The sequence below is a fragment of the Triplophysa dalaica genome, chromosome 19, assembly GCF_015846415.1.
Source record: "Triplophysa dalaica isolate WHDGS20190420 chromosome 19, ASM1584641v1, whole genome shotgun sequence".
Lineage (NCBI taxonomy): Eukaryota > Metazoa > Chordata > Actinopteri > Cypriniformes > Nemacheilidae > Triplophysa > Triplophysa dalaica.
Window position 1 is genome coordinate 7,441,545 of NC_079560.1, and position 27,613 is coordinate 7,469,157.

General features: G+C 38.1%; 5 protein-coding genes and 1 long non-coding RNA gene across 11 annotated transcripts in view; 4 read left to right on the top strand and 2 right to left on the bottom strand.

The window, feature by feature from the left end:
- LOC130408489 (uncharacterized) overlaps window positions 1–9,465 on the top strand; it is a 75,583-nt gene extending 66,118 nt beyond the window's left edge. The window contains exon 10 of the long non-coding RNA XR_008904757.1: window positions 9,333–9,465. This is a non-coding gene — a long non-coding RNA (uncharacterized LOC130408489). The remainder of the gene's footprint in view (window positions 1–9,332) is intronic.
- On the bottom strand, window positions 6,464–11,675 carry gpat3 (glycerol-3-phosphate acyltransferase 3). The gene is made up of 13 exons (XM_056732034.1): window positions 11,541–11,675; window positions 10,780–10,973; window positions 10,495–10,561; window positions 9,150–9,444; window positions 8,884–8,958; window positions 8,682–8,771; window positions 8,219–8,312; window positions 8,018–8,133; window positions 7,872–7,927; window positions 7,705–7,790; window positions 7,490–7,618; window positions 7,284–7,363; window positions 6,464–7,114 (listed from the first exon to the last, which is right to left on the bottom strand). Exons 2-13 carry the CDS (start codon window positions 10,921–10,923, stop codon window positions 6,997–6,999), a joined length of 1,350 nt encoding a protein of 449 aa, XP_056588012.1. The 5' UTR covers window positions 10,924–10,973; window positions 11,541–11,675; the 3' UTR covers window positions 6,464–6,996.
- A 372-nt stretch (window positions 11,676–12,047) lies between these two features.
- On the top strand, window positions 12,048–14,455 carry abraxas1 (abraxas 1, BRCA1 A complex subunit). 2 transcript variants are annotated; one of them, XM_056731232.1, is made up of 9 exons: window positions 12,048–12,289; window positions 12,436–12,526; window positions 12,641–12,677; window positions 12,795–12,861; window positions 12,938–13,134; window positions 13,281–13,400; window positions 13,513–13,597; window positions 13,688–13,802; window positions 14,087–14,455. In XM_056731232.1, the coding sequence occupies exons 1-9, from the start codon at window positions 12,203–12,205 to the stop codon at window positions 14,275–14,277; spliced, it is 990 nt and encodes a 329-aa protein (XP_056587210.1). In that variant the 5' UTR covers window positions 12,048–12,202; the 3' UTR covers window positions 14,278–14,455. The 2 variants fall into 2 exon arrangements, with proteins under 2 accessions (XP_056587210.1, XP_056587209.1); XM_056731231.1 differs by having other exon boundaries at window positions 12,049–12,289; window positions 13,898–14,455.
- Window positions 14,456–14,507: 52 nt separating this feature from the next.
- mrps18c (mitochondrial ribosomal protein S18C) lies at window positions 14,508–15,861 on the bottom strand. The gene is made up of 6 exons (XM_056731233.1): window positions 15,715–15,861; window positions 15,346–15,401; window positions 15,181–15,264; window positions 15,042–15,099; window positions 14,903–14,962; window positions 14,508–14,776 (listed from the first exon to the last, which is right to left on the bottom strand). Exons 1-6 carry the CDS (start codon window positions 15,785–15,787, stop codon window positions 14,700–14,702), a joined length of 408 nt encoding a protein of 135 aa, XP_056587211.1. The 5' UTR covers window positions 15,788–15,861; the 3' UTR covers window positions 14,508–14,699.
- On the top strand, window positions 15,781–22,317 carry helq (helicase, POLQ like). 4 transcript variants are annotated; one of them, XM_056731227.1, is made up of 19 exons: window positions 15,781–15,911; window positions 16,281–16,533; window positions 16,615–17,188; window positions 17,270–17,448; window positions 17,578–17,778; window positions 17,881–17,953; window positions 18,038–18,135; window positions 18,298–18,396; window positions 18,519–18,664; window positions 19,142–19,381; window positions 19,607–19,748; window positions 19,850–19,954; window positions 20,221–20,431; window positions 20,569–20,726; window positions 20,878–20,976; window positions 21,234–21,407; window positions 21,523–21,636; window positions 21,873–22,007; window positions 22,119–22,317. In XM_056731227.1, exons 2-19 carry the CDS (start codon window positions 16,378–16,380, stop codon window positions 22,200–22,202), a joined length of 2,988 nt encoding a protein of 995 aa, XP_056587205.1. In that variant the 5' UTR covers window positions 15,781–15,911; window positions 16,281–16,377; the 3' UTR covers window positions 22,203–22,317. The 4 variants fall into 4 exon arrangements, 3 of the variants coding, with proteins under 3 accessions (XP_056587205.1, XP_056587204.1, XP_056587206.1); XM_056731226.1 differs by lacking the exon at window positions 15,781–15,911 and having other exon boundaries at window positions 16,161–16,533; XR_008904700.1 differs by lacking the exons at window positions 15,781–15,911; window positions 22,119–22,317 and having other exon boundaries at window positions 16,161–16,533; window positions 21,234–21,444.
- A 251-nt stretch (window positions 22,318–22,568) lies between these two features.
- Window positions 22,569–26,953, top strand: hpse (heparanase). 2 transcript variants are annotated; one of them, XM_056731229.1, is made up of 12 exons: window positions 22,584–23,051; window positions 23,171–23,292; window positions 23,566–23,691; window positions 23,843–24,016; window positions 24,490–24,661; window positions 24,792–24,839; window positions 25,323–25,416; window positions 25,593–25,699; window positions 25,871–25,985; window positions 26,094–26,218; window positions 26,298–26,450; window positions 26,588–26,953. In XM_056731229.1, the coding sequence occupies exons 1-12, from the start codon at window positions 22,822–22,824 to the stop codon at window positions 26,745–26,747; spliced, it is 1,626 nt and encodes a 541-aa protein (XP_056587207.1). In that variant the 5' UTR covers window positions 22,584–22,821; the 3' UTR covers window positions 26,748–26,953. The 2 variants fall into 2 exon arrangements, with proteins under 2 accessions (XP_056587208.1, XP_056587207.1); XM_056731230.1 differs by lacking the exon at window positions 26,298–26,450 and having other exon boundaries at window positions 22,569–23,051.
- Window positions 26,954–27,613: the final 660 nt, after the last annotated feature.

The window sequence follows — 27,613 nt, forward strand, 5'->3', positions numbered from 1 at the left end:
ACTGTAGTATGCAAAGAATAATTTATATTAGAAATTTTACAAAGTTTAAAGAGTAAGTAGCATACTATTTTTAAGGTCCTACTTTGGTCTATGGAGTGTCCAACAACAAGTTTATGTACATAGAAAGTGTAAAAACACTATTATGTTGTAATAATAGGTAATAATTCTTCTTGACTGACTCTCAAAGGATTCGTTCCACGATTAATCCGTCTGATCCCCTCCTATCCGCTAGCCTAGTGTCATGTGATTGGTGAGGTGGTGTAGTCTGCTGTGATTGGTCAAACGCATTTGTAACGAGCAAGGCTGGACTAGAGCAAGTTATGATAATGAGTGTCAGGTGCGCGTTGCACGAGTACCGCATCTCTTTGGAGGAGATCGGAAGCATAAAAGGACGAGCGACCGGAGAGTCTGGATTTTATGTTAAATTTATTATGTTTGTGCGGGCGGCAGTCGACTGTGCGGGAGATGCCGGTATTTTACATTCGTTTTGGGGTTTGTTTATTATGTGTCATTTGAAAATGAATTGAAACCATTGTTTCCTCAGACGTTCTTCCTTTGGTAGTTTAAATAAGACACACTTAGTTTCACAACGTACAACAGGTTTTAGAAGGCACACGCATCACGAACGAGCGACAGTGTTTTGGAGGAGGACAGAGTGAAGTTTTCGCGGCAGTCCCCGCAAAACGTAGGCAGTGAGACACGTCTCGTTTGGGTGTTTCAGAGTCCCTTTTTTACAAGCCATAACTTTATTATTTATTCACCGTAGGACTTACAACTTGGCAGACTGCTTACTTTCAAATCCGGGAACATAACCCACTGCATGAAATGTAATTTTCATGATCTCATGATCTCATGCTACTTACTCTTTAAGAGAGAAATGAGAAAAGGGGAAATATTGTATTTATTAATGATTGAGTTTTATGTTTACATATTCCATTAGAAAAAGTTCCAAGAAAAAAAAAATATGCGAATGATAAGTGTTAAATCAGTTTGCTTTGGCTTACATGTTATTTGGTTACAGAAAATAACATTCTAAAAAAAAATATTTTTTCCAGTTTTCATTATGTAAGGTGAAATAAAATCCCTGGAATCCTCATTGGCATCTGCCATGTTTCAAGGTGACACGTTTGCCAGACCACACCCATCACCACTGTTCTCTTTCACAGCCTCAGCAACCACAAAACCCCGACTGAGTAACTGGCTCCACACGAGGAACATTTGGCATATGACCAGGCCAAGCTCAGCGATTATTCGTCCTTGGAAAAACGTAGAACCAGTTTATAAGACCCCTGGTTTGGGTCGTAACACCACGATTGTTCTTAACTAGTGCAAGTGAGAGATTCCAGCTGGGTCATATCTCCCTCATTAATGAGTCATTCGGGGGCCGCTGTTACATTACTACGATCTGGATTGTGCACTTGCCGCAATTTGCAGCGATTAATGGAGGAGGGTCAACCCGGGTCACTTTCAATTTCCACCCAGAGGGGCGAGAAATGGAAACAACTCATTTGCACAGATTTGAATAATTTGCCCCCGCAAAAAAAAGAGAGAAGGAGAAAGAAAATATAGGGCGCGGGGAGAAAAAAGACGATAAAGGAATTGCGTGGAAGACTTGAGCGCCATTGCACTTTGCACAATAATAAGCCGCGCTCCCGTCGTCGGCTGGCACAAAGGCAATAATGAATATGATAGAGGATATGAATCCAGATGTGAGAATAAAGCTTGCCTTTCTCTGTGCAGTCTCACTTGGGAGCGTCTGCTGCGTCTAGTGAGCTTTTAAACTTATCATAAATGTATTAAGATTGCACCGGGCCATGAAACAGCTGTACACAATTAATCTTCCGCAAATCTTATCTGAAGAATTGGTTTCAGCAAAGTAACATCTGCTCCGAGAGGCGGTTATTCATGGGCAACGCGCGCCTGCCACACTTTTATGCATAGGGCACGATCATTGCCAATGAAGTAAAAATTCATCGTTTTCCCTGTTCGGTAAAAATAACATTCAGCAGCATTAAAACATCATCCATCAACATTGTCGTGGGGCTCCAAACCCATCGCGGCTCAAGAAATTAAAGAGAATATTCATTTCTGTGTGAACTTGAAGTGTGCAGCTTCACTGGGCTGATATTTTCTATCTCTGTTTTCTTTTTTCTCTCTTTGAAACAAATGAAATTGAAGCAGCGCATTTTAATATCACGTCTCTTTCTGTTGGGTCTGGTGCTGGAAGTACATAGTGTGACTGCCATCATTATTCCTCTGTGAGCTAACGGTACTCTTTTATAAAACTGTGATTTAGAAAAGCATATCACTGCATTGGTGTAATGCGAATACATTCTGTATACCTATATCCGATATTAATCTGCTTTTTGTGAGAGAACAGTTTTGAAATACCTAAAAAAAATTGATGGCTTTAATAAAAATTATCGAATTGCAGAATCCTCACAATTCAGTGATGTCTGACAGCAGACAAAGCAGATGATGCTCTTTAACTCAGTTTTAATGACAGTTGTTGTAAAACATATTGCGTAGTTGTTCAAAGTTTGAGAATCACATCTGACTGGTCATGATAGGCAGTTAATCATTAAAAAAAGAAGATGTACTTTTTTGCAGTCTCAACGTCTTTTTTCTTCTCAACATTAATTACAATCGTGTAATTTTTTGTCATCACCTCACAGATGGCAATATTATTTGCAATACACAATGGTGCTTGGAACTCGGCCAGATGCTGTCTTAATATGGATTTGATCATCTGGAACTTTGGCAGTTTGTCAATTAGTCAAATTTTCCAAGAAAAAATGGCCTGTTTAGTTTTTTTTTTTGTCACATTTGTATTGTAATCCAACACAAAGAAAAAACAAATGCTTAGTCAAAGCACAATGTTGAAGTTTGAAAACAAAGTTTTAATAAAATGATCAGTTATAAATGATAAAACATAATCTAAACATACTGTAGGATGCTCAAAAGTGAATAAGTGATCAATGCGGATATTTAAAGCTCAAAGTATAAAATAACATTGAATAAGATTTAATCCCATTTAATTAATTTGTGTGGAAGATAAATATTTGGGTGCCTAAACATGTATGAATGTTTTCTACAACAAAATATCCATATTGATCTCTTTTCAAGTGATGAAGTGGATTGGTTAAAAATTGTCTATATTGTTCGAAATTAACTTTAACAAAAATTTGTAAAAAAAATCAAAAAAAAAAAACCTGGGGACCAGATGGTTAAATGAAATTGTCTCCACATATTTTTTACATATACTTCATCATTTAAGTTAAATTTCTCTAAATTAACCCTGCCTTTTTTGCTTCAAATAGTCATTCTTTCAATGAACTGAAGAATGACATCAATATAAACATAAAATTAGAAAACATCACTCACTTTGCATGCTCTCCTGTATAATTTTGATTGAAAAAGTGCACGTGGTAGACGTACCTGCCATGGCCCGCGTCTGCTTTCAAATGGGGGATTATGTTTAAAGCTCACTGTGTATTGTTCAACGTGACACGGTCAATTCATCATTAGTTTTGAGAAGAAAACGGATGAGTACACTTTCAATTTAGTTCACAGCCTTTCTTCATTCATCATGCGTCTTCATCATCCATCATTTCCTCCCCTTGATTTGTACAAAAAAACACACTTTCATAAGTTTAATGCAATTAATCATGAGGCGAGATCATTTTCTATTAATGGACCACAACCATTATTTCATTATTCATTTGATGAACTTGCACAGTGTGTTTCTGGGAGCTGTGATAATAATCGTGGCTCATAAAGCATGAAAACGCGCCACTCCGGATCTGTTGCTTTGTTTCTGTATATACAATCCGCCTGAACCGCTTGCCTGCTCTGCCGTCTGACTGGAGCTTTCGTCTTCATATAACAAGTCCTGATAAATTGGAAAAGTTGCGAGGAAAGATGAGATCTGACCCGAAAAACAAAAGCAATCACAGTAAAGGGTAAAACGCCCAGAACGGTGAACCGAGACAGCTCTCCCATTCAAGGTGAAATTCTGCCCCCGTGTCCATAAAAAGAGAAACATGCGTACACACAAAAAGCAACAATTTATGATCTTGTTACTTGAATTGAATTATTTAAAACTGACCGGTTTCTTCGTAAACTATAAGTAATCTTACAATGCTCTGAAAGTTCTGACGTATAATTCAAATGAATCTTTGAATGGCCGTGTGCAATACAACACACTAGTATGTGTTTTTGTTTCGCTGGTCTTTGACTTTTTCAAACAACACAAAGATTGGTTATGTGTCTTAGTTAAAAACTAAGTACAAGTGAAACATCTGCTGTAGGATCCTGTAACAAAACTTCAGCAGATTATAAGAACACAATTATTGTCTTGAATCTCACGGCAGATCAATCAACACTCAACTCAAAGAAGTTCCCACTCCATTTAAGCTCAATCAAAAAGAGAAAAAAAATCAATGGCGTCTAACTATAGCCAGTTTCATTAAGGAATGTTAATCAGATAGAATTGCAAATGAGCCGGCCACATGATTTCTCTTTCGCACCCTGCCAATATACAGTAGATACTCTTGAGGAAACATTACATCATTTTGAAAACAAGCAGACTGATCTAATCTCACCTGTTGAAGAACACGTTACTTCATGCAAACGAACTCAAATTCAACCCTTTACGCAACTAAATATTTGACGAAAACACTTTTTTTGGGGGGTGTGAGACTCGGACATGTTTTGGACATAGTGTACCATGTTAAAGCATCATGCACATTCTTTGGTTTCAGTTATGGTCCGGTTGAAGACGTGTTTGACCACCATGACAAAAGCCGAGCATACTTCTTTGTATTATTTTTCCTCCCGTCAGACACTCGCCGGCCGTTTCATTTGGACCGTGTACATTCTTGCTAATCCATTTCTTTCAGTCATGGCCCTCTGTAAACAAGCACAGAGGCGTAAGTTGTGGAGCTGCTATATTTGGATGAAAGTGTGAACATCAATTTTAAAATTCATGAACATGAGCATTATTGACACTATGTAAACACTTCCTAGGCATTTGGTTGTTTCAATAAAATAAATCATTCAATTAAATATAATGATGAAAAGAGTGAGAAACCGTAGCAGGTGCTATTCAGCTCGGTCTTGTGAGTAACATTTAATTCATCAAGGCATTATCATAAAACCAGACTGCGTTTAATAGGGCGTTTGGGCATATTCAAGCACTAAAACTCCTCCCAAGGTGCCGAGCTTTTAGAGGAAAAGAGAGTCCAGTATTCCTCTATTGATTTTCCCCTAAGAGACATATTGTACCTCAAGATCGCATGCATTAGCTCGGGAGGTCTGCTGGAATCACAGAAAGGATTGTAGAACAATGTATTTAAAAAATATTTGGCTCTAACTAATGGCAGGGCCTCGGCGGAGCCCGGGGTCATTTACTCTTCTGATTAGGTAAACCACTCAGTTCCAGGCAAACTGTGATTTAAAATGATGTCCAGCTTGAACTACATTCTCCAGGAATATGATCTAATTTAGCGATTTATTCATATTTACTGAGTGTACTGGCATTACATTTGTATAGATCAGATGTGGGTAAAAAACAGAATTCGGGAAAATCAAATCAAAATAGCGAGACACGACCGCCTATCGTATGGGGTCTGCGTTCGAGGCTCTGCCGAGGTCACTTCTATGCTTTTTATGATGTCGCTTTGAAATCTATCCGAATCACATTAAATTGGATATAAAGATGTGCAGACACATACATCACAGTAAATGGTGTGCCAGAGCACTGCTCGTGGAGAATCCCACCTCAACAATCAGGTTATAAAATCGGCTTCAGATCCGATTAATAATTTACAATCCTGTTAGGGGAGAACAAACATTTCTGTTCAAGCAATTTAAGTTGCTGGACTGTTATTAAAGCCCAGTGTAGCCTTTCACAGGGGTTGGAGGATCGTCTGGAGATGCTGCACTCAGACAGAGAGAGAGAGAGAGAGAGAGAGATGTAAGCCTCCTCCAGCCCTCTGTGCCAGAGAATAACTATGTTCTATTTCACACTTGATGCTTTCTTTATTAAACTGCCATCACAGTAAGCACACATTGCTCACACTCTGCTGTTTGAAATCACCATGACTGCACGCTCTGCTTTCCTTTGCTAGGAAACTTTGAGTTTGTGCGGTAAAACGTTGGTGTCTAATGACTTTATAATGGCAGGCGTTCCAATGGAGCTCCAAGTAAAATGAGCTCGTGCTCCTGCAATCTAGAACTCAATGTGCTTTGTGCATCAGCCGTCACTAATTGACAGACCCGAGATAGATTTGCCTTTTCGCATCGGGCTGAGAAGTGATCACTTTATTTTAATTCAAAGAATTGTTTTGGTTGACACATTTTACATTGGGGGGTTACTGACACACTTCAAGGATTCTTGAATTATGGGGTTTATCAGTCACATTCATAAGCATTATTATTACTTTGAAATGAATACAAATAATGAATTGAAATCTTTTATTGAGAAAGATATTAGTGATTTGAGTTATTTGACCTGGCTCAACTTTCCATTGGTTTGGTAAGAGTGACCTCTAGTGTTCACAAGAGAGCAGTCCACATAAGGTCCTTAATACATTACAGCTCACATTTTAAAAACATTCCTCTATGTAGTCTTTAAGAAATCATGTAACAGGAATATAATCTAAGCGTGCAAAAAAGTGACCGTTATAACATGCAATGCCTTTCATTTCCACCAAACATTTAGGAACAAATGAAATGTTTCAAATGAGTGAATGCTGTAACTCTGCATCAGCACAATGATCATGTGCTTTCATGCTGCAATTACAGATTTAAGACGATCAAAATACACAAACACAGAAGAAAAAACATGCACCCGTGGATCATAATAAAACACATTTTCCAGTTTACAATAAAACATCACTGTATCAAACACCAATAGAACCTTACTGGTTAAAGGTGAAGGACGGACGTTTTTCCCACTTTCAAATGAAGTTCATGAATACTAAGAGTTGGTGTTTATGTGGGACCCACAGAGTTCTCGTGACAGTCTGTGCCCACAATCATACTGCTGTACATCTTCTGCTGTTCCTCCTTATATGACTCTTTTACCTTTGCTCTCTTCAGTCCTCCGTCCCTGCGGCACAACAGTATTTCAGTCCACATCAAACGTGATGAACTGATTTAACATGCCGATGATCTTGCTTTGTGTAGCGTAGCGTTTTACATCCATGTAATGTAGATTCTACACATCACAATTCAAACGTTTATTATATGCACTGTACATGTGACGTCTGTTCTCTTACCAGGACAGATCAACCAGTCCTCCCTGATTCGCTATGGCCGATTTGACCCTGTTTGCAAATTGAACAGCATCCTCCCCATTCTAATCAGAGACAATGCGGTCATTTAAAATAAATGTAATTCTGAAACTGTAAAGAAACTATTTCTATTCGTCAACGTTTAAGCAATTAGGAATAAACTAAAACATCCAAAGAAGGTTACTTCACACCTGTTGATTCATAGGAGGGAGATACCACACGTTGCATACGATGGCCCAGCTTGTCATCATTCGAAGGATGTAGCTCACCATGTTGTACTTGGCACTGTTCCAGAAGGCATCTCCAAACTGAGGGTCGTACTGACAGAGGAAAGTAAATAAGGTGTGTCACCTTTCACAGGGGTATCTTAATACCCCTAAAGGAAAGATATTCTTATATGTGATACCTTGATTGCTACTGGGTATATTGTTCCACCAATTTCAAAACTTCCCTTCTTAAACATCATTACTGATGTATTATTGATGCAAGTTCCTAAAATAGAAGAATAGATCATAAGAATATAACACGTGTCATATTGGCCATAAAGACATAATCACACTTAAAAAAACATACCCTCTGGGAAGATTAGTATTGGCAACTTAGTCTTATCAGCAATATGGTCTTTTAACCTGTAAAAGCAACAATCGATGCTTCCAGTTAGTACTCCACTGATCTGATCAAAACACTTATATTCACTCAAATTGTTTAAATATTTTCACCTATTTGCAACCGTGTTGCGATCTTTCATCTCTGATCTCTCAAACCACACGTGGGGACAAGATCGCACCATTGACCTCTGGATGACCCCCATCAGCCCTCCATGAACCTGTCCCACCTGAAAATGAAGTTAGGTTAAAGACACAAGACACCTGCTATAAGCCCACAACTTCCACATGTCTGATATAGTCAACATGACTCACCATAGCATAACATCCATCGTTTGCCAAAATTACTATGTCAATGGGGGAGGTGTGGTTGGCAACACAGATACCTCCTTTTTGGGGCCGATTCTCTCTGTTGAGCATACCATAAAATACGAGAAACTTTGGTCATATGACTTTATTAGGGAGTGTTGAAAAGAAAGAAAAAACAGCAAGTGTGTGGGCATAGAGGTCAAGTGAGTTTGTGCCTAGATATAGAAAATCAGATCCCCTTTTGTAAGGGTAAAGATTGAGCGACTAGAATAGAGTTTGGAATAGAAGTCGAATCAAAAGTAAAAAGGCTCATTAATTGTCAAATAAAACCAAACTTATGTGTGTGTCTGTGTGTGCTCACAGGTCAAACATGGGTGAAGAGAAACCGTGAGCACCAGATGGGAACTAAAAACAGTGAGGAAAAGAGGGGACAGGAAAGACTGGGATAAAAAAAAAAGCATTGGCTCACTTATTGTGATAGCGGATAGTGGCTGACAGGCCTCTGGCACATATTCTGTAGCACGTAATATGAACCAGATCACTAAGACTGTTCTTCACACTAAAAAGAGACACAGACCTGCTGTTAGGACATGGACTTAATATTCGATACAAATCTCATTATTTTGTTTTTGACTCTTAAATTTATTTGATGAAGCACATTTGATATTTACTTGCTGTTAGGAAGGAATCCAACAAGTGTCGTTCCTATCACCAACCAGCTCAATCCGATAGCAGCCAAAGTGATCCTGCAAAAACAATAAAATGATAGACTGGACTGGGCATTTGTAAGTCGCATTGGATAAAAGTGACTGCTAAATGACTAAATGCATATAAAAAGATACCGCAATATTTCCATAACAGTGAGATTTAGCCATAAATGAAGACTTTGGTCATATGATCATATGTTATAACAACAATAGGATTACATCAGTCTCACCTGAGAGGCAGCAAGATACAGTAGCGTATAAAAACTCCCAGGCCCCACATGATGGTCACCCGCACGCTGATGTAGCAGAAGTTGTTGTTGGTTCGCGTGAGAAGGTTCCAGGAAACCAGTTCCTCCGAAGTGAAGCGCTGAGTCACCTGATCCTCAACTATGTTCTCGATGCCTTTCTTCCAGAAATAGAAGACATCACACAGTGTAAAATCCACCCCTGCCAGAGATTTGGGATGGGACCGGCGCAGCTCCCCGATCTCCTCCTCCATAGAGCCATCATTCTTCTCGATGATCCCTGGGATAAAAATTTTAGATTTTCAAGTGAGTTATATACGTGAGAGAACGTCACATGGCAAACTGCGCAATCCGCGTGAAGTCTTTGGTTTAATGTGTTATGTAATTCTATGGTAAGATTTCCTTCCTCTTAACATGAGACAAGAACAGTTTTTCACATTTTTTTAACTAAGAAGATCTTAAAAAGCATTTGACAAGGCTGACATTTTTGATGGATGAGTTAGACAGGAAAGTGAAGGAAAAACCCAAGTGCTCATGGGAACTTCAGCACTTCGATACTGTTTACATGTCTTTTACCTCCTGTCCCCTACAGTCATGATATGATCACATACTTGTGATGTTCCTCATTTGTAAGTTGCTTTGAATAGATCTGTACCGAATAGCTAATGTAAATATTGAAAATCAACCCAGGTAGCACCTCGTGAGAGAATGCCTAGAGCTGTAATATAGCAAAGAGTTCAAAGCTAAAATATTTGAGTTTTGATTTGTGTGACGTTTTTGGTCTTTAAAAAACCCACATACCTTTGTTTGTATTGAATTAAACAATTCATGACTAAACTACTATTCTAAAATATGAACAAATAATAAAGAATGAGTAGATGTGTCCAAATGTTTGTCAAGGTAATTTTGGGGGGATTTGTTAGTGATCAGGGCTCTAATGAAATCCTCTGTCTTAAGCTGGGTAAAGTTCATTAATAGAATCAGCTGATGTTATGAAATCCGTCATTCGTTGCAATACCGTTTACAGTACATTTCAAAGACTGAAACAAGGCATGAAGCCAATAATAAAATAATTTAAACACAATTTACATAAACATGAGGCTTTGCTAATCCACTTTTCTTTTCATTTCATGTTCTGTATGAATGCTAGCAAGATGATTCAGACACAACCATATTAAATTAATTAAAGCACACTGAATTATAGTCTAATATCACAGAACATTTTCTTGGAACCAGTTGTCTATACTGTTGATATACTGTATGCAAAATATGTCTTGCTGCTCCATTTAGGAAGTAATCATGCATTGACAGATGCAATAATTTCACTCACCATTGGCTGACTGTGATGGCAATGTAGGCTGTTCGTTCTGCCCTCTTTGGATTCTGCGAGTGGCCCACTGCCCACAGAAAAAGTTTATTTTCAGGTCACCCTTGACATAAAGCTTTATGCATACAGAGCTAAACTATTACGATAAGGTGCTGCTCAAAAAACAATACGATATTTTACTTAACTTAAATGAAAGAACTTTTTCCAGAAACTGCACGTAATATGTATAATATCAGATATGTAAAGGAGCACCAACTTCAAAAAGAAGATCTGCTTAAGAGCATTTACCTCCAGCGTTTTAACCAGCACCTTGATGTAAAGATCTGTGAACCCCAGGGACACACCAAACATTGCAGGTAACATGATGAGACCCACCACAATGGACAGCCACACCTGGAAGAGCACAGATGCAATATCCCAAGCACCCTCCATGTCTGTGCACCTCTGTCAGTCTATGGGACTAGTCTCTGGGCTCGGGCCATCTGGTTAAGTAGGTTGAGGGGGAAGAAAACAAAACAGTGGTGGTGAATATTTAAAAACTCTATTTCGTAATCAACATGTAACATGTTAGTACTGTGTCTGGATTTTTATGCTGTTCCCCATCTGTACACATTTAGTCTAGTTAAACTGAAATGTAATTATTTAAATCAATTTAAATCTTCATAAATGCATTGAAAATTGTGAGAACCTTTAGATTTTTTTATAGTAACAAAGTAAAAAAGGGTAACATAGTTTATCTTTATTCTGGTAACACAGCTGTGCTACTGTAGCCGTGGTGTTTCAACGTAAAGGTCCCTTAAATGCAATGAACCCTTTAAATAGCGACACATGTGCTAGAATGTGGTCAAACCTGAATATGTTCTACTTAATATTGCACTTAATGATTTTTGACAAACTTGTGAAGGGACTTCAAAACAATAAGCACACACTTTTTACACCCGAGGTCTCCGTTTGATTTTCCGTTATAAGAAACCGCTGTGCCATAACAATGTAACAACAGTATCACATGAGTGCTAAATCAACGACAAATAAACTCAGCACACACAAACCTGTACAACACTTGAACAACATTCGTTTCTGGATTCCAATCGCTTGAAGCTGATGTTACAATGTGTACTTTATCCGCAAATTTTGTCCGAAAAACTTTGTGTGCCTGGTGACAAAGTTCGTCCACATATGGTTATAAATGATGCAAAAGCGCCTCCTTGTGGTCAACATAATGGTGTCTTATTTCAAAATAGATTTAGTACATTATTTGCACGTTTTTTGTAGAAATAAAATATAACATCTACTGCCATTATAAATGTTGTTTATACGATGACTTCAAGTCGTATTTAGACAAAACTCACAACTAATTTTATTTAAATCTATGACGAATGGACTACATTATACAATATAGCAAAACGTATCTAAGCTACAGATAATAAGATATTCTTTTGGGAAAACAAAACGGATACGTTTTTGTTACTTACGTGTGAACTGTAGGAAATAGATGTAACTGCTGCAGAAGTTCTCATTATTCCGCAACACAAGGTGGCAGCATAGGCAAGTGTTGCGCTGTTTTACTGCTGTCTCAAGAATAGCGAATAAATAAACGAAACGTTCAAGCGCAGAAAGTTTGTACATGTAGCTTAATAACTCCTCTAAATAGCTTTCACTTAAAATATGCAGTTGCGGTAACGTTAGTTAACACACCGTTTATCCCAAAAACATGGAGGGATACGACACAACTGTCCGAATATCGGGTTTCGTATTGAGTTCAATGATGTTTCATCATTTGAATAGTGATGCGGATGTGGTAAGTTGCCAAAGATTCTATTGTGACTAGATTAACCTGCTGACACTTGGCTGCGTTATATGTCAAACTAACATTAAATGGCATTAAAAATGTTTGATGAGCATATTTTATCTCTTAAGTTCTGTTATCATTTGTGATGTTTAAAGGAAGGTCTCGTCCTCGGAGAGAGTGTCGGAGAGGAGAACTGTAGAATCACAGACTCCCAGATTGATCAAATACAGGTTGAGCACACTATAAGTAAGTTTTATCGGTTTGATTTCTCCAGTCACTACAACCCAAAACACGCTAAATAGTCGATGTGACCATGACAACACCAGTGTCATAATGTTTAATGTCCATTCACGTTTTCAGACATTCAAAAACACATCCCTTGTCGTGAACTCCATAGGTAAGTGTTTTGTGTGTACGTTCGTTTTCCACACGTCTGTATAATCCAAGTATATATATAGGTTTTTAATTTATAATAGTGTTGTGTTATTCACTTATGCAACAATTCTCCTGGAAGTTTCTACAGTAATGTTGGCGTTGTGAGCGAGCAGAAAATTCGACAGATACTGTCCGATTACAAAGAGGTATTCACTTATTTTCAGTCAGAAATAAAATATGAATATCAAGATCTGGCTGCTCACTCCATTTATATGTGTCAAGGAGAATGTGATTGGCTGGTACAAACAACGACGGAACACGAGTCAGCAAATGACCTTCATGGAACAAGTGATTCATCAGAATATGAGAAAAAATCTGTCCAATCAGGAACTTGTTTTCTTATTGCTTACACCTTCTCAGGCAACAGTATCAGGCTCCACCCATCGCCTTGAGTTCTCAGCTTTCATATGGCACAGCAGGTGAGATTTACATTATGTCATTTAGCAGACGCTTTTATCCAAAGCGACTTACAGGATTTGACCATCATCCCTGGAATAGGTTCACGAAAACTCTTGAAATATGTTGTGTTCTTGTTTTTCAACAAATATTTATCGTCTCTGTATAGCCAGTATATAAATATACCGATCTTGGTAAGCAATCTGGGAAATCTTGAACAACAGGACTACTGGAGAGTATCCGCCATTTGTCCGTCTTTAGGACAGAGCCAAGCTGTTAATCAACACAGGTACATAAAAGCTGAACCATACTTTAATCATCATAAAATATGCATATATTAATATATAACCTGTAAACTGGTTATTTTCTGGGCTGCTAATTCATGTTTCTGTCTGTGTCAGGACCAATTTTTTCTGCTCAGGGGATGATTTAAAAGAGGTCAGAAATGTCAGTGACATGAATGATGCCTTATTGGCCGAAATGCAGGTGAGGATTTAAAAATAACTTGACTAATAAATAATGCAATTTAAATAACTCTAAATTGTATATATTCAACATTCATATCCTTTCCCACAGAACATGTGTAAGGAAGTTGAGAAGAGTGAAAGAGCAGTGGAGAAGCTTCAAGCAGACATCACTCAACTCAAAGAGGCTCTCAGAAACCAGAAGAAACACTCAAAGAAAAATGAGAGTAAGATCAATCACGCCCTTCACTATGCACTTTATTCTCACGTTTGTTGTAATGTAAAAGTAGAAAGTTGATCAATTACTCTAATCTTGTAACAGCCCAAGAATGTGCCTCTCCAGATGAACCCAAAGAAAACATTCTTCTGTGTTCAGCTCTGAGAACTCTTTTCCCCGACGCACCCTCATTACGGACACAAACCCTCACTGTTCAGGGCTTCCCTGTGTTAGAACTGTGCTGTAATACTGACCACCATGTTGACATTCCCACCAAACTGCCTCTGATTCTAGAGAATCAACACAACAAGAGGAATGTGGACCGAGCCCCAAGACTCAGGAAAAAATGCCTTGCCGCTGGTTTTTCTCAGAGACTTAAAAGGAAGAGGAAAACCAATGATGCCAATGAATCAACCTCGGAGAGCGGCTCAGATACAGAGATTGAGATGAATGGACAGAGCAGAAGTAATTCTCCTATCTTTTAAAACAATATTTTTATTGATCGAGTAAATCTACCTGGTTGGAAGGCATTACAGATTTTATACCTGAATGGTTGCCTTTATCTTCATGCCTACTGCACGTGGGTTGTGCTATTTTGTTAAACTATTTTAAAACTTAATTTTTATAAAACCTTCCCACAAAATTAAAAGTAATGTGAATTGACATGTGTTGTTTTATTTAACCAGTTATCGTGTAGTATATCACACTTCGATTGTTTGATTCCTTAATATTTCACAGTTTATTTTCATAACCATTTTTCATTTTTGAAAAACATTTACAGAAACAAGTGTCACTTGAAACTGAAACAATTTTACCAATCCAGTCTTGAAGTTAATCAGATTTAGTACGTCTAAAAGAAGCCATAGCCTTAACACAATTCTAACAAGATAATGTAACCCAATTCGTCTTAGTCAAAGTGCCGGATGCCACAAATGTCAGGGTCTTTGATAAACTGTGGATCCTTCAGCGTGACTGACATAAAACCTGTGGGTAAGACAGAGACCTTCATTACTACACTTATAGTCCTACCTGCAAAACTGAAACATACAACAGGCAAATAAATGGCATTTCTCTTTAGTAATGTTCTTTACGAATCCGTTTGGTTCTTACCCATTGACCGAGCTTTCTTTATTGCCTTTGTAACCTCCCTCTGCTTCTGGCCACACAGACCTGTAAATAAAGTTCGATTTTCCAAGTAATTCAGGGTAACACATTTTACAATACTACAAATTAATTTAATTAAACTCACCAGTTATATGCCTGCCATATATTCTGCCTGTATGTGGTGAAATGAACTGAGACAGCAGCTGCAGAAAAATAATAAAATATATAATTTTTTACTCAAGAACGATAATTATCTTACTCATATTCTAATAGATTTTACCAACCTGGACATTTTTAAAGTCTACGAGTGTTTTGCAAAGAATGCACGTTTTCGGTGGTTGCTTGTACGGGTTTTCAGTTTTGATGGGCTGTAAGGAAATGTTAATTTTACATGAATATATGAAAACATAAAAAAAAAACATTTAAGATAAAACATTTTAATCACTTGCCATATCATCTTTCGTCGGTTGCTGAGATGTTGTAAGACTCCTGGTACATTTTACTGCTGTAGAACGATGAAATGGAGAGAGAAGTCAATGCACTTACCCTGGCAGTGTTGTTTCACACCACGTAAATTTGTTATGTATTCGTTTTATAAGACAGATCCAGATTAGCATCCAATTATATTATACTTTTATACCCAGGTAATGTGATTTGCTAGAATATGTAACGTTATGTAAATGAATATCTCTGATGATAAACAATCTGGGTGCCGCACGTAAGCGTGCTTGCAAATACTTACAAGTTGTCTATGTAACTAGCTTTACGATAAAACGTATCGTACACATACAATTGAAAAGCAATATTATAAAAATGACCTCTGACCACTGGATTGACAGGTTGTCTGGAAACCCCCTGTAATAACAGACGGCAGTAAGAAAGGGCAAACATTTCTATCTTCACATAGAGGGCACCATGACAGTTCCTGACCGATTTCTTTGGCTGAATCTTTCAGGACGGTTTAGAACGCGTTCTTTGAAATTCACTGCCACCTACAGGATCGGAGAAAACAAATGTACGTACAATTTGAAACATTTTAGATATTTTTTACAAACTGGTGTAAATTTGTAGTTTTTTTTAATTATAGTGTTATGTGTTTTCTAATGTTATCTAATTTCTAAGAAGAGTTTCAATTATACAACTTGGTGACTTTTGTTGTTAGCGTCAGGCGTTTTCTCTTTAATGGTCACGTGGTACAAAAGCAAAGCTCTCATTGGTCGTCATAGCTAATATTCGTGTTTTCGAAAGCCCCGTTTACTTTCAAGGATGTCTTGTTCGGTGGACACGTAACTGTAGATCACCGTCCAAAATCTGCGTCTTATTTTGTGCAATAATACATATTTCTTTGATTGGTATACATTAGGATTTGTCTTTTCCTTTGCAGAATTAACCTGCCACGCTCTGTCAGCTCTTTGTTGTCGACTACTGACTAAGTAATATAATGTTATAATGCCATAGTCTCGGTGAGAAGTACCGTAGTTATGTATGCTGACAACCACATACAAGACATTGTGGTTAAGCGTAACACTTCGTCTTCAAGAAAAAGATCAAGAGATGTTGTGAGAAGTCACATTACTCCGGCCAAGAAACGGTCCAGTGTCACATCAGACATGACCGACAGTAAAGACACAGATCTGGTAAGCGGTTCCTGCATCCCATAATCGAATACTGTGGTGTATTCACTGTGATGGTGTTTCAATTCTCTGTTGTCTGCCTAGTGTTGCAGTGACAATGAGGATTTATTCGAAGGTTATGACAGCATTGTGGGTGACAGCTCTTTTCTGGCTAAACTTGAAGATGTGGAACTCCAGATGCGACACCATCACAAGGACCAGCAGACTCCACAGTCCTATGAGGATTACCTCACAGATTCCATTTTAGCAGAGGATCTTAGCAATTCACCACTAAGGGCTTTGCCAAGCTCTCAGCTTGCCTTTCAACAAGTTGTCTCGACACCAGAAAAATGCTCTTCCATGGGCACACATAACACCTCCACACCTAATCGCAGAGCAACTGTCAATCATGCAGATGTCAGTGTAAACAAGCCACCCCGAAAGACCAGAAGAAGTATGAAAGAACATTTAAAGCAGGTACTTATTGACAATGCAGCAACATCCAGCACAGTCTCCAAAACTGTGCAACAGAAGAGAGCTGTGATGACAGAGGAGATCAGCGTTGCCATGAAGACCATAGAATCAATATCCGACAAGGGGGACCGGGGTCCTTTCTTTGGTCTCCCATCCAAAGTTAAAGATCTAATCTTGAGATTAAAGGGAATTCAGGATTTGTATGGTAAATATTTCCCATCTCCTATTTCTATGCATCCTGGGAATCTTGAGTGTTGATTCATGGTCCATTTTCTTTGTATTTCAGAATGGCAGAAGACATGTTTAAGCTTGGAATCAGTGCAGCAAAGACGAAATCTCATTTATTCTCTACCAACAAGTGGAGGAAAGACACTAGTGGCTGAGATTCTTATATTAAAGGAGCTCTTGTGTAGAAGAAAGGATGCACTGCTTATTTTACCTTACGTATCTCTGGTTCAAGAAAAGGTAGTCTGACTATTGACTCAACTTATTATTGCAGTGTAACAGCATTTATAATGCAAGCAGTTTTAAAATCTTTTGCTGTGTTGTGATCCACTGAACATTGAATAATAGATATATTGATTTGGCCCTGAGGTGCGGGGGTTGTGTAGCTTTGGAATAGAGCTGGACTTCTTAGTTGAGGAGTATGCTGGCAGTAAGGGCAAGTTTCCTCCAGTGAAGAGAAGAAACAAGAACTCTCTATACATCACGACCATTGAGAAGGGACACAGTCTTGTGAACTCATTAATAGAGAACAACCGTCTAGACAATATCGGTCTGGTCGTTGTAGATGAGGTGTGTATTGATAATGGACTATAGTTTAATTGATCCTAATGTTATTTTTGTTTATTGTTTTAAACTGAATTGTTTTAAACTAAATTGTTTGTTTGTTTCTAGCTCCATATGCTCGGTGATGGAAGCAGAGGAGCGATTCTTGAAATGACTTTATCAAAGATTCTGTACATGAGCAGTGAGTAGTTAAAATATGGCACATGTGACTCTTGGTCTGTGATGGCTATTTTTTTTTAAGATGCATTTTGTAATTTTGTTATAGAATCAACACACATTATTGGAATGAGTGCAACCCTTGGCAATGTGGGAGACCTTCAAACTTTTCTGAGAGCTGAAAACTACACTAATGATTTCAGACCTGTAAGAATAATCTCTTTTTTAAATGAATGGTTGTTATTTACCAAATGTTGAAAACCTTTTACATTTTTTGTACCCAAATATATAAAATGCTGGATTATTTAGTTCAGTATAAGATTGCCATTGAGAATTTTGCCTTCAGTTTAATTATTGATATTTCTATAGGTTGAATTGAAAGAGTTTGTGAAAATTAAAGACAGCATATATGAAGTTGACCCCAGAGAAGAGGAATGCTTTAGATTTTCACGGCTGTTGAATTTTAAGGTATGGAACCTCACCCAGGACCAAAATCTCAAGAGTTAATACATTTTTACTCGATAAGATATCAAGCTGCTGAGATGCATCAATTCCACGTAGTTTAAATTTTGTGCACTGGACTTTTTCAGTACTCCAGTGGATTGCAAAAGATGGATCCTGACCACATTGTAGCTCTAGCTACAGAAGTGATTCCTCAGCAGTCCTGCCTGATATTCTGTGCAACCAAGAAGAACTGTGAGAACCTGGCTGGAATGATCTGCAAGTATTTAAATAAGTGCGTAAATGCTTATAAAAATTAAATGCATCAGTTTGCACAACTTTTATTTGACCAGGAAGTCCCACTGATTTTCTTGCATAAGAAATACAATTTCATGCATACAAATTATGCTCAAATTCTAAAAAAACAAAAATCTATATTAGTAGCAATGTGAATAAAGCTGAATGGGGTAGTTGCACAAGATGGCGCCAGTGAGCTTTTGAGAGGGCAGGGTCGGCAGACTTATTTTCGGTCATATTACACTATCAAATTGTTTTGGCTCAACGAAGTGCTCAAAAACGTTTAGGGGATCTGTCATATCGCTGATAAATTACTTTCTTATTTTTTATCTAAAAAAACTAAGTCCCTGCTTTTCCTTTTTCATTATACTATCGGAAATTAGTCGGTTGTCCCAAAAGCTCACCAGAGCCATCTTGTGCAATGACAGAAGAGTGCTGAAAATGGATTTACCATAAAATTGCTCCATTATTTCAGGCATTTTATAACCCACAAGGAGGCAGAGAAAGCCACGCTCCTGGGTGAGCTGAGGAACAGTGGTAACGGATCCCTATGTCCCGTCCTGCGGAAGACTGTCCCCTTCGGCCTGGCCTACCACCACAGCGGTCTGACCAGTGATGAGAGGAAGCTGGTGGAGGAGGCCTATTCGTCAGGGGTGCTTTGCCTCCTCACCTGCACCTCAACCCTTGCTGCAGGGATCAACCTCCCCGCACGCAGGTCTGGCCAAATTCCCCATATTTAATACTCTATGTATGCACTGTATTTAATGCGGAACGTTTTCTAGATCATCCTTGAGATTTGCAGTGAATGTATGAATGAATCCACTCTTGGACATACTACACCTGCTATAAAAATAATTAAAAAAGGAATTTGGCTCACAGTTCAGTTTTAATATGTTGAGAGCTTTTTTTGGTTTAGACACTCTCTCGTGTGACTTCTCAGGGTGATTTTGCGGTCTCCATACATAGCTGCAGACTTTTTAAAAAGAAGTCAATACAAACAGATGGTGGGACGAGCCGGAAGAGCAGGTATTGATGCCATGGGTGAGAGTATCCTCATCCTGCAGGACAAAGATACAGCCATGGTAAAGAATGGTTTTAAAGATTAACTTTGTGAGTTAATAGAAACTATTTATTTGTTTGGAATTCTTTATTTATAGATTTATAGCTTTTCGTTCCTCTCTAGGCTAAAAATCTAGTGTCAGCACCAATGGAGAAGTGTTACAGCAACCTGCTGCATGATGGGGGACGGGGCCTCCTCAGCCTTATTCTGTCTCTCATTGGACTTAAAGTAAGTTAAACTTTTTACTTTAATGATGGGTTCAAAATAATTACATTATACTTTATTTTAACAACTGATTCACTGTTTACACTGTAGTGCATTCCTTATAGTCAAGTGATCAAATTCATATTGTTATTTTTCCTTGTGTTGAAGGTAATGTAACTTGCTTTATGCCGTAATTTTTTTAATATTTTGTCTTCATGGTTCTTGCAGGCAAGGCGAATGTGCTTTGGATATAAACGTTTGTAAACTAAATGCTTTCCTTTGTATTTTAGATAGGTACAACGGTGGAACAAGTTAAGGATTTCATGAAAGGCACTCTCATTAATGTTCAGGAAGCTCAGGTGACTCCAGAGAAGAGTTTATGGGATCTTACAGTGGAGTCCATAGAGACACTGAAGCAGAAGGGTCTTATTGAAGCCTCTGCTGATGAACAGGGTGAAGCAACTCTGCAAATCACCAGGCTTGGGAGAGCAACTTTTAAAGGTACAGCAAAGGACGGAGATAGTAATTGGGAGATATACTGTATGTACTACTCATATACATATATTTTCCACATGGTTCTTCTGTAGAAATACCTCGTTTGGATTGTTTTCTGTTAAAATTGTTACTCGTCTTTGCAGGTTCAGTAGATCTGAGCTACTGTGATCTGCTCTATCGAGACCTATCTAAAGGGCTGGAGGGTTTACTGCTAAATAGTTTTCTTCATTTAGTCTATCTGGTTACTCCGTATGACATGGTGCATCAATGCAAGCCAGACTGGATGATCTACTTCAGGCAGGTGGGATGCTCTTGTTGTGATTATTGATGTATTACACATGTAAAGGTGATGCGTGTCATTTCTGTTAGTGTCAATGGGTCATATTGACTAAATATGTGCTCCTCTTAGAGAATATGTATTTGTTGTACTGAATATGAATTTTGCTTTCTAGTTTACAAATTTGTCAGCTGCTGAACAGAAGATGGCCACTGCTGTTGGAGTGCCTGAAAGTTTTGTGACCAGAAAAGCAGCAGGACAGAGCGTGAGAAAGGTGGACAGAAACACATTCCTCTCAAGCTTCACATCCCTTTTTCGTGTCATTAAACATGCTTGATTTAAGAAAATCCAAAGGACTATATAGAGTGATATCATTAGCATTAACAAGCTCTGAGAATATAAAAAATGTGAATATAGTATTACTTAAATCCTAACCCTATTAAGGGATTTAGTAATGCTAAACCTACACTCAACCCCAGGAGCAAATATGACTTGTGAAACTAGATTTGTTCTTTGTTTTTTTTTTCTCAGACTGTGGACACTGTGGTGGTGAATAGGTTGTACTTGGCATTGGTGTTGTACTCTCTACTAAAGGAGACAAACCTGTGGAATGTGTCTGAGAGATTCCAGCTAACCAGAGGCTTCGTACAGACTCTCCTGAGCTCTGCTTCTGCATTTGGCTGCTCCGTGCTGCACTTTACAGAGGTTCAAATCAGATCATGCTTTGACATATCAGTCTACAGTAAATATATACTCCCTTAGTTTCTATAGCCCTGTCAGAGCCTGAATGAGAACTATAAGATTTGCCTATAAATTTTAGGAGCTGGAGGAGTTTTGGGCCTACAAGGCTCTTCTTGCCGAGCTGACACGTAGACTGACCTACTGTGTACAAGCTGAGCTCATTCCATTGATGGAAGTGGCTGGAGTCATGGAGGTGTGTGTTCATTCATCTCACACTGAAACTATGTTTGCTGTCAGTCTCCACAAAGTACTTATGAATAGAACATTTTGAAGCGAAATTAGTGATTTGAATGAGATTTTGACTTTTACCTGTGTTTTTAATCCATTCTGTGACACCATACATAATCACTTCATAAAAAGGAGTCAAATAAGCTAAATTATTTTGCCTGTTATTGATAAAATGTTTTTTCCTATTCTTGTTTGATTCAGCATCGTGCTAAGCAACTCTATAATGCTGGTTACAAGACATTGGCACATCTCGCCAATTCTGACCCACAGATTCTGGTTCAAACCATTGAAAACCTCTTCAAAAGACAAGCCAACCAAATAATTGCATCTGCGAAAGTAAGCTGATTTATGTACTACAGACACATTTTTTTTTACTTTTTCGATAACCTTTGCATACAGGCAGACAGATTTTTGTTTCAATATTAATGTTTTAATGTTCATTTTTAGATGTTAATAAAAGAGAAAGCGGAGGCCTTGCAGGAGGAAGTGGACGATCTGCTCATGTTGCCATCTGATCTCCCATCTTTATAAATGTCTGTTTTACTGTATTTATTTTGTTTATATGTATATTATTTAGTTTTATTGACATTATGAAAAAAATATTTTTGCCTATTTGTTTGGCTAAAATAAAAGTGAAAGTAACCTCGTTTTGTTTTGCATTATCATGTTTGTTTTGTGTGAAAGGAATTTAAAAACAAACATTTCTAACAGCATCTTGAAATACAGGTCTTTCTGTGATGATCTGACCTTTTTAGCCAATTAAAAAGCATATGCAAATATAGGGTTTGTTCAACTTTAAGAGGCGCTGCGCAGACTGATCGATCTGTGACATAACAGTACCGCGAGAGCAAACTATTCCATATGCGGTCTCGCGGTAGTTTGATGTCAATGGCCGATCGGTCTGCGCAGCGCCTCACACACATACCGAATCACACTGAAGCTCCGCCCAGCTGCTACCGGCGTGACATGTTTCAAAATATTTGTCATGCACTGCGGATCCTTCCTATTGTACAAAATAACAAGAAATAGGAAGTAATTTAACGGAGTCTCATATTTATGATTTGGTTATATAAAGTATCGCGTCTGTGTTTAGGGAGAGTTTTCGTAACTGATGTAGTCAAATAGAAAAGGTTCGCAGTGAATTGAATAGATGAAGCATTTAGAGTCAGTTTCTGCTATTGTCGTCTTTGTTGTGTTGTTTTGTGTGTTTCGTGTCGGGGGAAAGACGGTGACATCGATCGATGATGATGATGGTGGTGGTCAGCCCATCCGTGTTGATCTGGATCTGTCCCGTGTGGTCCGTGTGGTCAGTGAGAGGTTTCTCTCCGTGGCTATCGATGCAAGTTTGATGTCCGAGGAGAAGTTCATGAATCTACTGAAGTGAGTAGGATAACCCTTATCTTAAAACAAACACCACATTAAATAACGAGCATCAATACGTCTAAAATTGGTGTTTTAAAGTTGCCATACATCAAAGAAACAATGTGATGTTTACACAGTTCGCCAAAGTTAAGGACTCTTGCCAAAGCGTTGATCCCAGCCTTCCTGCGATTTGGAGGAACCAGACAAGACTTCATGAAATTCAAACCAAAAGGAAGATATTTTCAAGCAAGAGATAACAGTTACGGGTTTCTTTATTTTCTTTGCACTATAAGGCTTCATTTTTTAAAGCAGTAAACCACATCCGTCTTTACAACAGCTGATAAAGCAGACTGTCATCTGATTTTACAGCATGACTCCTGTTTTGCTTAAATGAGAGAACAGTAATGTGATTCACACAAACAGACTTTACATACTAGACGGTGTGTACTATGTACCCTATAGACTAGCCTGCTGAATGCAGAAGCTACTGTCCAAACAAAATGATATAATGTAACAAATGTTGTTTCTGCAGATGTGTGTGAAAAACTTGAGTTACCACCATCTCTGGAATTTAAATTGAAGCATGAATGGGTCCTCCAGTCAAAGACTTTACTTCAAGAGGAAGTTGAGCGAAAATACAAAAAGACGAAGTTCTCGGGTGAGTTCATTCCCCTTCTGTCAAATAATGGAGATCTGGGAAATTTATCCTTTATTAGTACAACAATGCACAATTTTATAAGTACATTCATTTACGTTTCGCCATAAAATGAACATGTTTATGGACCTGAAAAAAAACGTCTTTCATGCAGAATATGCAGTTGATCTCCTCTATGCCTTTGCAAACTGCTCTGGTTTGGATCTCATCTTTGGTTTGAATGCTTTGCTTCGAACCCCTGAAAATTCATGGGACAGCACGAACGCAGAATTGCTATTGGAGTACTGTGGGTCCAGGCAGTATGTCATGTCCTGGGAGCTGGGGAATGGTAGGAATCAGATTTTTGCAGATGTTTGTACAGGAATTTGGTATCATTTTGGGGAGAGTGGTATCATTTTCAGAATCAGAATGAGCTTTTTTGGCCAAGCACACGGGGAATTTGTTGTGGTTATTTTTTACAAGCTCTTGGTAGATAAGAAAAACATAAACACATGACAAGTAAAAAATAGGTAGTACTAAAGAAAGAAAAAGAGATGTATAATTTACATATCACTTGAGAGAGATGTGGTGATTAGGGGCGAAGAGATGAATTGCAGAGAAAAATACATTATAAGTCATAAAAACAGGTAACAATTCTGTGTTAGCTGTTTAAGCTGGTGATGGCATTGGGGAAAAACTGTTTTATTCCTAGATGTTTTGATGGGCTGAGATCTGTAACATCTGGGAGAAGTGCAAACAGGTTGTGGCTGGGGTGAAGGAGGTCTGTGGGGATTGCACAACATTATAAATATGTTGTTTTAGAACCCAACAGCTATGAGAAAAAGGCCGGGATCAGAGTAGACGGGTACCAGCTCGGTCAGGACTTCTTCCATTTGCATCAGATCCTTCAGAAATCCAAACTCTACCACTCAACGGGACTGTATGGACCAGATGTAAGTCAACCACATGACCATCACAAAGATTTGCTACCTGGGTAAGATTTTAATGTAGAATTCAGTACATTTTGTGTTGCCATCTTGTCTTATCTATGACTCTTAAGGCTCTTTACAACAGGGACATGTGGCGTAAGTTTCCTCTTACTTGGTTAAACATTAATTTTATAGGTTTTTGGAGGCTGGAGCAGAGGCCATTACTGCTTGCACCTGGCACCAGTAAGTTGTGATTTACATCCATAGGGTACTGCAAGGTGTTGTGTCTCAGTGTTGCTCTTTCTTGGCAGGGGCAGACGCTTTATGGTCTTGAGATTTCTAATGTGTTTTCACCACAGCTGGCAAATTCACCAATCAATAAGTTAATCCTCTATGAGGTAGATTGTTAACATAAATCATGATAGCCCTTCTGTTAGAGATGTTCTGATACCCTTTTTCCCTTCCCGATACCGAGTACTGATCCGATACCTGGGTGTGTGTATCTTTATACAGCTGTAAATACTACTTGCCCTTTGTGAATTGATAGAATCATGGTGTGCTTCAGATGTATCCCTTAAACAAACAGTAAATAGAGTATTGGTGGACAGACATGGTGGTTAATGCCCCCAATACCAATTTTATGTGGTATTGGAGGCATTAATGATACTAGTATTGGTATCGGAACAACCCTACCTTCTGTGATATTTGTTTTCCATTTTTTAACAGCTATTACGTGAATGGTCGAGACACATCTTTGGAGGATTTCCTTAATCCAGTAGTGCTTGATACCCTGGAAACAAAAATTAATGAGGTCCTTGAGGTAGAGCAGTTTTGCATAATATATTTAAATAAGAACAGTGTCATGACTTTTAGAGACACAAGAACCCTTAAGGATTCAAAGTGTATCTTTATGGGCAGAAACGTAGAATGTTTAATTTATCACATCCAGCTGTAATGATGTTTAATACACGTGTAACTGATAAACTGTGTGTTTAGACAGTGAAGTCCGTTTCTCCAGGAAAGAAAGTTTGGTTGGGAGAAACCAGCTCTGCTTATGGGGGTGGTGCCGTTGGACTCTCTGACACATTTGCAGCTGGTTTCATGTAAGTCAGCAATGAGAATTTTTATCTTACACCAGGTTAAAAAGAAAAATTTTGTCAGTTGGTTGACAGAAGTTGTTGCATGAGTTCCCATTTTTTGGAATTGGAAGATGAAATGGTTTTGCTTTTTAAGTGAATTAGTTATATTTGTTGTTTATGTTGTGTTTTCTAAAGGTGGCTGGATAAACTTGGGCTCGGTGCCAAGCTTGGTCTAGATGTCGTTATCAGACAGGTTTTGATTGGCTCTGGAACGTACCATTTGGTTGATGATAACCTAGATCCGCTTCCAGTAAGTGTTGTTTTTGTGTCTAACTTCGTTAAATCTTGAATCTTGCTTTTCACATTATATTTTGATTTGATTGTTTTTTGTATTTTAAGCAGTTTATCTTTGTAATAGGATTACTGGCTGTCATTACTATACAAAAAGCTTGTTGGTCAAGAGGTCATGAAAGCAGCAGTTCATACGAATTTTGTAACAAAGAAGCAAGTACGGGTATACCTACACTGCACTAACAGAAAAAGGTACTTGTTTTCTATTGTTTACACACATATTATGAGAATCATGCATGTGCGTATTTGACACACGATGTCCTTTTTTCAGCACACAATACAAACAGGGTGCTGTGACGTTATTTGCCTTAAACTTAAATAAAGGTCAAGTCACCATTACCCTGCCTTCCCATATAGCCAACAGCACCATTGAAGCATTTGTTCTACAAGCACCTGAACCTGGTGAACAGAGCCTTCATTCCAGGTTGCGTGACCAGTCCTTATAACATCTTTCTAACATAATTCAGCTGTCTTCTGGAGGTGGCTTGTTTTCAATAACGCAGCTTTTTGCAAGTAACTGTCAACCATCTTCTTGAAACACTTGTATCATTCTATCTTCAGGTCTGTTAAATTGAATGGAGAAGTGCTAAAGATGGTTGATGATCGTACACTTCCTGCTCTGCAGGGATCTAAGCTACCTCCTGGCGAACCCCTCAAGCTGCCCGGGTTCTCGTTTGCATTTTATGTCGTAACTGATGCACAAGCTCCAGTGTGCAAATGAGCTCTCAAATGAAAACTACTGCTTCTACTCAATCAGGGACCAAAAATTTTTTTAAAGACATTATTTGAAGTTGAATTTAATTTATATTATCATATAATCAGAAATTGTATTTATGAAAGATTTATTTCCACTTTTATAATCTTTGTAATGAAGCAGAAACTTCTTGACCCATTTTAATAACACTTTCTAGGGTTCAAATAAAAAGATTTCAAGCAATATTTTACTTGTTGTGTCATAAGCATTTACATTAGACATGTTACATCGCAACAGGCTCCCCGTGACCCGAGGTAGTTCGGATAAGCGGTAGAGAATGGAATGGAATGTTACATCGCATTCACAGCTCAATGTAAATGTTTATCATATTAAAATAGTAGCTTGTTTATGAGTTGAAAAGAGATTAACAACATTAAGTAAAGCTGAAGTAATAGCGTACAGGCAACATCCTTTCATTTTCTTTGAGAGTGATAAAGCAATTAATGTTTATTTTGAATAGTTTCAAAGAACATACAGATCATTCTTCGTGTTTCTCTCCAAGAGATATTTGTTGTCGAGATTTCCAGCTTTGTCAATGTGATTGAAACATCTGGTGTACCTTGAGGACACAACTGGTCTACATAAATGTAAGAAGACTACTCTGATGTCATCGCACATCGCTCCTCTGTGCTAAACTTGTCTGCAAATTGTCATCAGAATGTGTTGTAATATTAGTTTGAAGATTTGAAAATCATGTTTAAAATGAATTAATAAGAACAACATTCATCCAATTTAGGAGAATTGGTTAAAGACAGTTTAAGGTAAGTTTTACATACTCATCTTTATGTATGAAGGCGGAATGGTATCTTCAGGGTCTGTGCCTGCAAGAAAAC